Source organism: Haliotis rufescens, unplaced genomic scaffold, assembly GCF_023055435.1.
Source record: "Haliotis rufescens isolate VD_foot unplaced genomic scaffold, xgHalRufe1.0.p SCAF_11, whole genome shotgun sequence".
Lineage (NCBI taxonomy): Eukaryota > Metazoa > Mollusca > Gastropoda > Lepetellida > Haliotidae > Haliotis > Haliotis rufescens.
In genome coordinates, this window is record NW_025963791.1 from 16,634,854 (window position 1) to 16,647,447 (window position 12,594).

The window sequence follows — 12,594 nt, forward strand, 5'->3', positions numbered from 1 at the left end:
ATCCCCCAAAGTAAACACATCAAAATTCGCGGATGATGGAGCCCTCTGGATCCGCACTAAAAGCATTAAAATGGCCCAAAACTTACTACAAAAATCTCTAAATAAAATACAAAAATGGGCTGAAAAATGGGGCTTCTCCCTAAACTCAGAAAAAATCACAGGAATAGTATTTAAACACAAAAATATGCAACCCGCCTCCCTAAACCTCCAACTAAACAACAAACCAATCAAATTCCAAAAGCAAACCAAATTCTTTGGATTAATCTTCGATGAACATCTCACCTGGGATGCTCACATTAAAAACCTAGTAACCAGATGCAGCAAAGACCTAAACACGTTAAGATGCCTAACCGGTTCCAACTTGGGGGCCTCTAAAAACACCCTCCTCTCACTTTATATATCACTAATTAGATCCAAACTAGACTATGGCAGTGCCATTTACGACACCTTAAACAACTCTCTCATTAAAAAACTAGACTCAATCCAGTATCAGGCCCTAAAAATAATCACACGAACTCAACATGGCACCTCCTCCACCTCACTCCAGGCCTTAACAGGAGAAATGCCACTTAAACTACGTAGGGAACAACTTACCCTAAACTTCTGGTCCGCGTCCCAATCAAACCCTCTAATCGAAAACTTAATAAAAAACAATATTACCTCTAGAAACCAAACCCTAGCCCGGAAACATCCACTACTTACTCCAATTTCCCAAAGAATAACCAATTACCTAAATGAACACAAAATAAATAATCTTAAACAAAACAATAAATCATCCAATATCTTCACTCCAAAACTTAAAATACCAAAATTAGCAACACAACACTAGCCGATACACTAAATAAACAGACCGATCCTAACATCGCTAAAACCACCACACTAGCATACATACATGAAAATTGGCCAAATTGGTGTCACATATACACAGACGGATCCTCAGATCCGATCTCAAAACACACAGGTTTCGGAGTCCACATCGCACAACCAACCAAAAACACACAATCTTACCGACTCCCAAACAACCAATCCATATTCACGGCCGAACTAATGGGCATGGCCTCAGCACTACACAGTCAGCAATCTTAAAAAGATAAAAAAATCCTCTTCCTACCCGACTTCCTCAGTGGACTACAAGCCCTCAAAAATAAAAACACTAAAAACCACCCCAAACTAATAAATCAAATACTCAATAGCTCAAACAACTTAACTAAGGTAGGTAAACAAATAGAGTTCATTTGGATCCCCGCCCACGTAGGAATCTTTGGAAATGAAAAGGCAGATAAAGCAGCAAAATTATCCCTTAAACTCCCAGAAATAAGCTTAAACTTACCCAGCTAAAAATCAGAAATCAAAAGTGTAGCTAAACAAAAAATCAACAAAAAATGGCAAAATATATACTAAAACTCAAATAGCCAAATCAGGAAAGTACTCAAAAAAAACCTAAATAAACGAAAAATACTACACCCATCCAAAAATATCGACAGAATAATTACTAAACTACAAAAAGGCCACACCAAACTAAATAATCACCGTAAAATAGCTAATCTACACACAACAGGAAACTGCCCACATTGCAAACAACAAGAAACACCAGAACACGTACTCATTCACTGCACACACTACCAAACACACCGAACAACACTACAGACCACCCTAAATTTAAAACCGGATTTACACTAGAATCAATCCTAAATCCACAAAATAAATTAGAAAAATTCAAAGCCTTAGGCATATACCTAATAAAAACAGGACTAATTAGTCGCATTTAAACCCCAAATAAAATATTAAAACCAAAACTACCTGATCTAACAACCACCCAACACACACAGCTCCCTTCGTTCGTCCCCCACCCACTCTTGGCATTCTTTCCAAAACTCAAAATTTCAAAATTACTATATAAGCAACCCCTAAAGCCCCCCTCCTTGATTGCACAAACTCACTTTTCCCCTTTTTGGAAACACATTAAATGGCTTGGCCGGGCCCGTGTGCGACATACGCTTGCAGTCGGAAAGCGCACGTTAAATCTCCAATATAAGTAAGTAAGCACTATCCATCACTTGCTTGATAAAGGTGTTAGGATCTACACCGAAACGTCGCACTAATTGTAATATAGAAGTTGTTCATCCATAGAACTTGTCTTTCTACAGTGATGTGATCCCGATAGTACTGACCTGTGACTCCGCCATGGACAATATGGAGCGCACTTCACCAGTCATTGTGATTCCACTCCATACTATAACCCACACCCAAAACGATGTATTGTACGGCGATGTCCATAAAACGCTCAAAGCCTCGGAGTTTTCCCACTTTTATCAACTCGTGTTGATATATTTGATATCAAAAGACACTCTGGTGAGATTCTCTATTTCTCAACATTATTGAGGATGTTTCGAAAATAACTTCTAAGAAACTTTTCCAAAATGCGGTGATATTTTGCAAAAATGTTACAATAACACTCAAAAATTACACTGGTAATATCCAGTTCTGCAACATCAAACACTACAAAATAAAATCAGGTCACGATGAATTATGAGATGACAGAAGATTGTACAACATATACCATTAACTTCATATTTTATTGTACACCATGAACAAAATTGCTTCGGTGCTGTGTTTAACTTCAAATAATCCATAACTTGTCAAAATACCCAAGTCTTATTTTACCTCAAGTAAAGTTCCTTTCTCAAAGCACTGGATATTTATATGACATGTGTATGGTTCCAGAATAATTGTCGATGTCACAAAATTCGGACCTGGTTTATTTATAAACAAATGGCACACTATCGGTTGAATTTTACAAGTATCGTTGTTGAGCGTAATATGCTGTTCAAATGTTTTAAGCCCAATAACTCGTATTATGAGTGGTTCTGTATGTTGATATATCATTGTACTTCATCGACCTTTTACCAAACCAACTATTCATCAACCAACCAGTTTATTTTATCAACGTTAAAGATGTAAGTAAAATGCAGTGTCGTGTCATGATTTTAGTGTATATTCTTGCTTACTCTCGTTCAATGTAAAATCAGAAATATTTTTAGTGACAGAACCTCATGGGTTGATCAAACTCATTTGCCGCTGATGATGTCACTATCCGGAAGGCATTACGGAGAGGAATTGTCCGCATCCCCCAGTCGCCGTTGGGTGTTGTGGCACGTGGTGTACCCGTTTTGGGCCTCTCTGGTGTCTAACCTGTCCAGCCTATCCGCATATATCAGGTTTGTGACGGAAACAGTTGAAGGCCTTGCTACATAGGCGTGAGATCGTGTCCTTCGGTATCATCCCTATGGCTCGTTTCGCTGATCGGCTGCCAGCCTCTGCATTGGTCGGTTGTGCTTTTACATCAATGCACGATGCCACCGTCTAGTTTCGATGATGGCCTACTGTATATACCTTTCACGAACTCTTGTGGTCATGTTGTTTTAAAAAATGTTGCTCTTCGTACATGCTTTTTACAATTATCAAGCAGTGTGGTACGTTGTTTCGAATGGGAGTATTGTTCTTCAATAAATTGGATTCGATAATATCTATTGTATTTGGGACATTCCGCTTTCAATGTGGTAAAGTCGGTATACATTGTTAAACAGTTTATAGTTTATTTTTTCTCTTCAAACATCAGGCGGTGGTACACAGGATAAAAAAACCAACATGTTCACATAAATTATTATTATTATTATATGACAAGATGACAGCATGGGTATATAATATATCTTTCCTGTTTTGTATTTTCTTAAAGCCTTTAATATTTCATCGATAAATCTCGATAGGTTCTTATGATCTCTGGCGTTGTGACTGGACATTAACCTCTTGAATGTGTACAAATTAGTCCATTTATTCTGTTAAGCACTTTGTAAATACACAGGGCTATGTTTTAACAGAGCCTGGTATCTACACAAATAATATAATTCGTCTGCAACTGAAGGAGAGTTCACACACAGGATCTGCTTCTTTTACATTACTCCAACGACCAGTTTAAATTGATAAATTATTGTCACTCTCAATAATTTCTGGATTTTCGTAACCCCATATTTCTAAACCTTATAACCGAGATAACTCAATCGAGAGGTAAATAAATATTCCTGGCGCTCTTCAGAAGACAACTGTCTTTCTTGGCATTAGAGGCAAAACATTAAATTGCGCTTACCATCCTTCGATTGCTGTGGAAAGTTACATGTAGCTCAGGTAAACTTGGCTGTCAACTATTTCGATATGAACTGGAGTTTTTAATTCATATCATATCGTGTCATTCTTTTTGTTTTTGAAATGTTAAAATAGGTTCCATTTAGTGCAGTATATTCTAAACGAGTCAGCTGGGCATCTAATACGACTGCATCATCAGAATACACATCTTCCCGAGACCAGTTTCCACCCTTGCCGAACTAGGCTGGAATTGCTGGGCTCGATCGTAGCGCCACCAGTGGCTATTACCAGTTATGTCCCTTCTGAACCTCTCCTATGGACCAATCAGATTCCACTTCTCGTAGCACTTGCGTTTGCTTCACACAAAATGGTGGCGCCGAGTCAGGATGATCTGATCGATAATCAAGATCTATATTGTGATAAAAGGGTCTTACATCGCGAAATGCATCAAATCACGTGAGCACCTTGATTAAAAACATGAACAGATTTGGAAAATATCTGCTGACAGTTTACGAACCGGATTTCGATTTCGAGCGCGATTTTGATTGGACTATGCATAGACTCGTTAGTCCAGCCAAAATGTAACTCCATAATACCAGCCTAGTTCGGCAAGGGTGGAAACTGGACTTTTATAGTCAGTTAACGCTCTTGCCTCGGGAAGATGCAGAATACAGTAGTTTTATAAATTGTAATAATAGGGTTGCATCATCACCAAGATTGTAATCAACATTTACACCATTACAGTTATGTTCCAATAGAGATTGCCCAAGGTCATTCATATACAATGACAATAGTAATGGGGATAAATTTTCTCTTTGTCGAACTCGTGAAAGGCTTGGGAAAAATCTGATGTTTCATTCTTACTAAAACATATGATTTAATACCGCTGTACAATGTTTTAATTAGAATTAGAAATTTACCAGTGACGACACTTTTGATTTGTTTTTGCCAAAAACCTATTATCCACACTTTGTCAAAGGCCTTGGTAAATCATTTATGTCTATATCCAACGCTTCAGGTATGTGTTACTCTATGGTACAGTGGTCACATAGGTTACTCGTGTCAGCTTTGAAATCGCCCATCAATACGACATAATCACTAATCATAGGATAAAGTGTTTAATATGGAATGTTCAAGTTCAAAGACTTCTTGTCGTAAAAGGCGACTATATGAATCGAGAGGTCAGGTTCCGTGACTTGGTGGATTGCATGTCATCGTTTCCAAATTGGATAAATTTTATGCTCATGATGTCAATCACTGAATTCTCCGTTCCAAATCCGAATATTCACAGAATGCCGTCATATAGCTGGAATATATTGGATTTCTTCTTTGAACAGCTGAATAGCTGTTACGCCCAACCCTAAACATGTTTAGATCCTCACCATGGATTCAGGATATGTTTAGGATTTAAAACATTTTGTGTTTTGAGTGTAAACACAATGGATAAGGTATTAGTCAGTTCCTGATTGACAGGTTCTCTTGCACAATGGGTGCTTCCATCGTAACTTTCAAGGAGCTTGTCAATTATTACTATGGAATACAGGAAAGTGTTCATTGCAGGAATACAGTATGAAATATATTCAGAAGATATATAAAGAAATATAAAGTCACAGGCTTTTCTTCCTGAGCATATACAGAGACCATATACCGATATATATATATACCTTATACATATATCGGTATATGGTCTCTGGCATATATCATTCAAGGGACCGCCTCCGACTATGCTTGTCGTAAAAGGCGACTAACGGGATCGGGTGGTCAGGCTCGCTGACTTGGTTGATGCATGTCATCGATCCCAATTGCGTGGATCGATGCTCATTTTATTAATCACTGGATTGTCTGGTCCAGACTCGATTATTTACAGACCGCCGTCATATAGCTGGAATATTGCTGAGTGCGGCGTTAAACAACAAACCAACCAACCAACCAACCTCCGTGGACTCGCTATTCAGCGTCTGCCCGGGGGACGTTGAGTTAGCCCAGAACCATTTGTATAGCATTGTACATTCAAACTATAAATAATATTGACCAAGGGAGTTTTTATAACATTTTTCTAATTAAAATTGCTCGTTTATCCAGTGTATTAAAGCCCAGTTCTGTTAGCCGATGGAAATACGTAGCGAAACGCATAATTTCTTTGTTTTCTTAGTGGTATGTTTCTAATAAATAAGAGTTACTTCCCCTAAACCAAATTTTATTATCTTGCCAACAGAAGAGTTACCAAAGGCGGGAGTTCATATTTTTTCAATAAGGAACAAACGATATTTGTGATTATTGGAAATATCATTTCAGTGACATGATTTATTCTACAAATCCGACACCTGAAGGTGTTGGGAAACTGTTGTCAGAACCCTCCGAGACACATTCGTATGTGAGAGAAGCTACCAAGGTGGTAGATCACAACGACAGGTTTCGCGTGAAAGATAGAAACTTCGGCAGACAGTATGCTCACCTGTATGCAGAAAGACTGTTGACGATGAGACCGAAATTAACCGCAGCTGCCAAAGATAAATGGGGTAATACTGCGTTAATACGTGCATGTGCATAATGCGCCATATAAACATATACACTCAAAAATTATAATTAAAAGCAACAGATCTAAAAGCAACGATCTGTTGCTTCGCCCTCGGTATTATGAACCGTCAAACACATTATCCTAGTGTTCTCTGCGGAAAGGTGCACAAGGGGGTTATATTATTTTAACTTACAATGTGTGACTGGCTGCTTATGTGTCAGTGTGTTTTATCAGCGTGGACCATTGTTCATGCTGTCAAACAGTGGTTAGCCTGACTGCATAATATACAGACTACCTTGGCCCGATACAGCTACAGTATTCTGATGGCAATGTTTAACAGCATAAGCCTACTTGGCCATCAAGGAAATGGGGGTGTCAACAGACACAACTAGTCGGGTAGACCTTACAATATGTAAATAGCAATGCGTTTATACCCCAGTGTACATTAGTAAATTCTCACTAGTAAACTTGACAAACACAGCAGAACATTTTTGTGTCAGACTTGGATGTGTCGAGGTTCCCGGTTGTCTCAAATCAGATGTTGGCCCCTGCCAAGTCCTTCTCTATTTATCATCATATTCTTATAAGATCTGTCGAAATGGATGTGTCAAATTCCTGGTTGTCCAGAACCCATTTGAGAGCCCCAAGTATCCAAAATAAGCATGAAATTCGCCTGTCATCATGACTCGGAACAGATACACATATAAACATGATAAAATAATGTCTACACACCCACACTTGCCAAACTTTGACATCACTTTAAAAAACTGACTGTGACCTCACTGTGATTGGCGCAATTGCAGCACATACAGGACGCCTTCTAAATGCCTGCCAGTATCCAATCAAGCATTATTATAAGCACATCTTACATCCACTGTGCAAGCTGATTACTGATACACATCAGCAGCAAGTTACTGAAGTGTTCTCACATAACTGCCATTGATATGTGAAAATTGAGAAATGAGTAAACGGATTAAGATTATTATGTTAGGCCCCCATCACTTGCAGCAGCCTGGGCAACACTAGACACTTTTTGAGCGTTACTACTTTATTGCCCTGCTCAACAAAAGACAGACTGCTATGCCAGACTTTTTTCAATTGTAAACAAGTCTGTATTATTACAGTTAATATTACCTACATTCTACATGTATTTTATCATGTTATAAGTGCTCTGTGGTCATGGTGGCATGCAGGAAAACAACTTCTCTCATAAACTGTATCACTGATTTTCTGTTGCCTGACCCTAGAAACTTGGGTGGTCGGGTCAGACCTGTGGTTAGTCGCATGATATGTCAGGACTTTTTTCAGTATATTGTTTAATGACAATAACAATAAAACTCCATGGCTACACTACTCGTCGCTTATGTTTGCATTTCTTTCTAATTATGCACACATTCCTTCTGACTTTTATATGTTAGAGTAAAGATGAAGTTTTGATCATCTTTAGTGTATGCATGATCACATAGTTTTATACCTGTATCTAAATAGTTTTTGCCATCATTAAAGAAAACAATTCCCTATTGACATTTTCTGCCAAACTCTTTAGGCCCACAGTGGGTATGTGGCTAGGGTCGGGTAATAGTAAATTTGAACTCATCCCCACAACGTCCACTCCCAACCAGCACCATACCCGTGCTCGTGGGGTTCACCGAAGTGGTAAACATCTGAGACCTGCATCACTTCGGGTTTTCCTCCCACATTAAGCTGACACGCCGCGATATGACTGGAATACTGTTAAAAGCGGCGTTAAACCCAACTCACTCACTCACTCACTAACATGGTAAGGTGCAAGGGTTTCTGTCGTGTTACCATGGTTACCATCTCATCCTATTTGTTGCCCATTCACTTTAGTTTAAAACAAACCGCATCTCAAATAAAGTTACTTGTGTATATTGTATGGATATACCATGTATACAGCATTTTCTTTTTCTAAAACATTTTTTAGCATATTCAGCATTGTTTAGTGTTTAAGATTAGAATTCTATGTTTCTAGGTGCTGACATCAAAGTTAGGAAGCTGCATGAACTGAAGAGTGATGAGAAGTGTGTGGTGATCGGAACTCTCTTCAAACATATGGAACTCAAACCAAGTATTCTCAAGGAAATTAGTGAAGAGGTGAGCATGAGATGCAGCTTTCCCTCCTTCATTCACCATTACATATCAGCTGTCCTTCATATCACTACATGTAGCTACCAATAACTGATGGCAAGTTCATATGCATGATGTTGGCAGCCATTTTGTCTTCCTATACAACAATGGCTGTGCTCTAGCAGGGATCATCTGGATCTGCTTGGAGGTGATATTCGACCCCCAAGCCTACAACCAATGTCATTAATAATTCCCAAGTTGGAATTATATATTTCCCAATTCATGTGATAACCATGATAACTGGTAATTAAGTTGAGGGCATGTTGAGGTAACTAGGCTGGTATTATGGAGTTACATATAATGCATAGTCCAATCAAAATCACGCACCGAAATCGAAAACCGGTTCGTAAACTGTCGTGCAGATTTCGGTCGATTGCAGGATTTGCAATGCATGTGCACCGCCAACTCGTTGTCAGCAGATATTTTCCAATTTTTTTCATGTTTTTAATCAAGACACTCACGTGATCTGATGCATTTCGCGATGTAAGATCCATTTTATCATAATATAGATCTTGATTATCGATCAGATCGTCCTTACCGGGTGCCACCATTTTGTGTTAAACAAACGCAAGTGACAAGAGAGGTGGAATCTGCTTGGTCCATAGGAGAGGCTTAGAAGGGACATAACTGGTAATAGCCACTGGTGGCGCTACGATCGAGCCCAGTAATTCCAGCCTAGTTCGGCAAGGGTGGAAACTGGACTTTTAAAGTCAGTTAACTCTCTTGCCTCGGGAAGATGTCTGATAACAGGACCAATAGAGAGGAAGAGGTTTTAACACTTAGTTTTATGTTATTGTATTGAATGCAGTTTCAAAATACAATGTTAAAATAACTCTGAATTAAAGAAAATATCAAATTTCAACTAAATAATAATTTTTTTCCCAAGTTGCATGCCATGGGCACTTAGTTAAGAATATGTGTCTAGATAAGCAGCATATATACATTAAGTACAGAAAATAAGTCCCCCATTGCCCGATTCAATGGGAATACAGTAAACTATGGTTATAACGAACTCAAAGGGACCACTAATTTTAGTTCGTTATAACCGTTGTTCGTTATAAGCATATATATACAGCATATACAAAGGCCGAGACAAAAAGCCCAGTTTGTTATATCCTTCAGTTCACTATAAGCATGTTCGTTATAAACATAGTTTACTGAAGTTTGCTTAGACAGTGTACAAATCTGTGCTGATAAAACGCCATGGCCACTAACTCATTAGTCCGAGACTAGTAACAATCTAGTTGTTTCCCCCAAAATCTAGTAAACTCACATAACCTCTAGTTCAAAATCAGCTGAAGACTAGCTGGACATGACCAATGGTGTCTATATGAACACACAATGCCGTTTGGACAGTGGTCAGATGTAACAAATGTTACAGTTAGGATAACACTTTCTTAGTAAAGGACAGATTCTCGTAGACAACCAGTTGTCAGACCTTCATTTCTGTGGAAGCCTCGGTGGCTGAGTGGGTTAGATTGCTGACTTTGTGTGCTGGCGATTAGGTGCCACACTCTGGCAGTGTGGGTTCAAATTCCTGGATGGGACTCAACCCCAAAAGTATGAGAATCTGTTCTTAACTAAGAAAGTGTTACCCCAAATGTAACATTTGTTACGGGTGTCTATATCTCTGTTCCAGTGTATGTAAACAATGGTAAAGGTAGCATTTCGTACATTCTTTGGCAGGAATTTTGTTTTAAATGTCTTCTAACTGGTTTAAAAATACCAAATATTAAGGAAGTAAACATATTGAAAAATTGAAATGTTTCATGAAAATAATTCTATGTGAGTAAATTTTTTCACTATGGCTTAAAAAATTGTCTGGTGCACCTCGGCTGGCTTTCATATTCGATCTTGATTTCACTTTTGTTGGTAGAGATGGGTATATATGTAGTATTTGAACTTATGTATAATATTTGGAGTACTTTGGAGATATCTAGATACCGTGGAAGTGTGCTGACTGTTGTGTGACATGATCAACTATGAATGAGGGGTTACGGTCACTGGGCTGTTCCCTGATGTAAGATGTTGGAAGGCAATGCAAATCACATATTGTGTAAACCTGTTGTTTCAGCATAACTTGATGCCACAACCGGTCCGGTCCCGCTACACTGATGAGGCTGACAAGCTGCTACTGGAGGATGAACTACAGAGGATTTATCTGCTTGGAAACATGAAGGTTGACACGTCAGTCACAGGTATGCAGTTTGTCCTGTCATAAGTTAAGGAAGAAATTGAATTTTCCTACAGTTTACATGGTCAAAGGGTACCAATAGGAACATCATTGAGTACCAAAGTTTTAAAGGAAGCAATATATTACAACCTTCATGCATAAAACTTCTGAATGGAAGCAACCTATATCCACTTTGATTGTTTGTTGTTGTTTAACGCCACACTCAGCATTATTCCAGCTGTATGATGGCGGTCTATAAATAATCAAATCTGGACCAGACAATCCAGTGATTGATATCATGACCATCGATCCATGCAGTTGGGATACAATGACATGCACAGCGGTAGAAACTTATATTTTTGGACCACTAGACCTTATAATGATAATGTATAGCAAAACCCTTAAAAATGGCACATTTCTACTAGTCCTTATGATACCTTAACTATTGGGCAGTTTGGCAAGGACTACAGGACTAGTGCCAATTTCTAACCCTGATGCATCAACCAAGTCAGAGAGCCTGACCACCCGATTCCGTTAGTTGCCTCTTACGACAAGCATAGTTGCCTTTTAGGGCAAGCATGGTTTGCTGAAGACCTATTCTTGTTTGAAACTGTTTACATTGACACATGTATGTTAGGTTTATCTTAAATCCAAACAATGTTCTGACAGTCTGTCAGATTTTCATTACTCAGTCACTATGTTTGATTGAAACAAGGAACCCTTCCTATTGATGTGATAGAGGTGTAGCTATGAAACGTGTAACATGGGGCCTGTGACAGGTGTGATCTTGGCAGTGTATGGGGTAGAGCCTGAGGACGACAAGGGCAAGTTCCATGTGGAAGACTGGACATTCCAGCTCCTGCCCTCTCAAGTGGACAGACCCAAACTCACAAAAGACAGGTACAGTTAGAATAACTTCTTTGAGTGGCATTTAGAAGTTGGAATGGTAACTAAGACAAAATTGTTATGGATCAGCAACTTCTTTATTACAATTGGGCGACGTTTCGGTGTAGATATCATTTGCTTGATAACAGTGTTAGAATCTACACCGAAACGTCGCCCAATTGTAATAAAGAAGTTGCTCATCCATAACAATTTTGTCTCAGTTACAGGACAGCTTGGACTGTTGGCATTCACAAACCTTATTGTAAAGCATACCTGGCCCTCAGCCCACAAATTGCCAAAAGTCATTATATATTATTTTATTATTTTAGTGGTGTTTTGTAAGTTGGTCTCATGAACCATCTAAAAAAACTATATGACCTCCGATGCGTTTTGCAGTTATGTGGCCCTCCTGTCTGGTTTGGACATCGGGGGCAAGTCTGAGAAGCTGTTTCAGCTGCAGATGTTTGTCGACCTGGTGACGGGGCAACTGGGGGACGAGGGGCAGCAGGAAGCGTCGGCAAACATTGTCCGTGTCATTCTGGCAGGGAACAGCCTCAGTGGCACCTTGCAGGATAAAGAGAGTTTGAACAAGGTATGTGTTGTGAACAAGGTACGTGTTGTGAACAAGGTATGTGTTGTGAACAAGGTATGTGTTGTGAACAAGGTATGTGTTGTGAACAAGGTCTGTTGTGAACGAGGTATGTGTTGTGAACAAGGTATGTGTTGTGAA

At 39.0% G+C, this 12,594-nt stretch overlaps 1 protein-coding gene across 1 annotated transcript in view; it reads left to right on the top strand.

The window, feature by feature from the left end:
- Positions 1–6,334: 6,334 nt before the first annotated feature.
- LOC124150847 (DNA polymerase delta subunit 2-like) overlaps positions 6,335–12,594 on the top strand; it is a 28,102-nt gene continuing 21,842 nt past the window's right edge. The window contains exons 1-5 of the mRNA XM_048392324.1: positions 6,335–6,659; positions 8,652–8,773; positions 10,881–11,004; positions 11,759–11,879; positions 12,261–12,456. Coding sequence (XP_048248281.1) covers positions 6,440–6,659; positions 8,652–8,773; positions 10,881–11,004; positions 11,759–11,879; positions 12,261–12,456 — 783 coding nt within the window. The 5' untranslated portion in view covers positions 6,335–6,439. The remainder of the gene's footprint in view (positions 6,660–8,651; positions 8,774–10,880; positions 11,005–11,758; positions 11,880–12,260; positions 12,457–12,594) is intronic.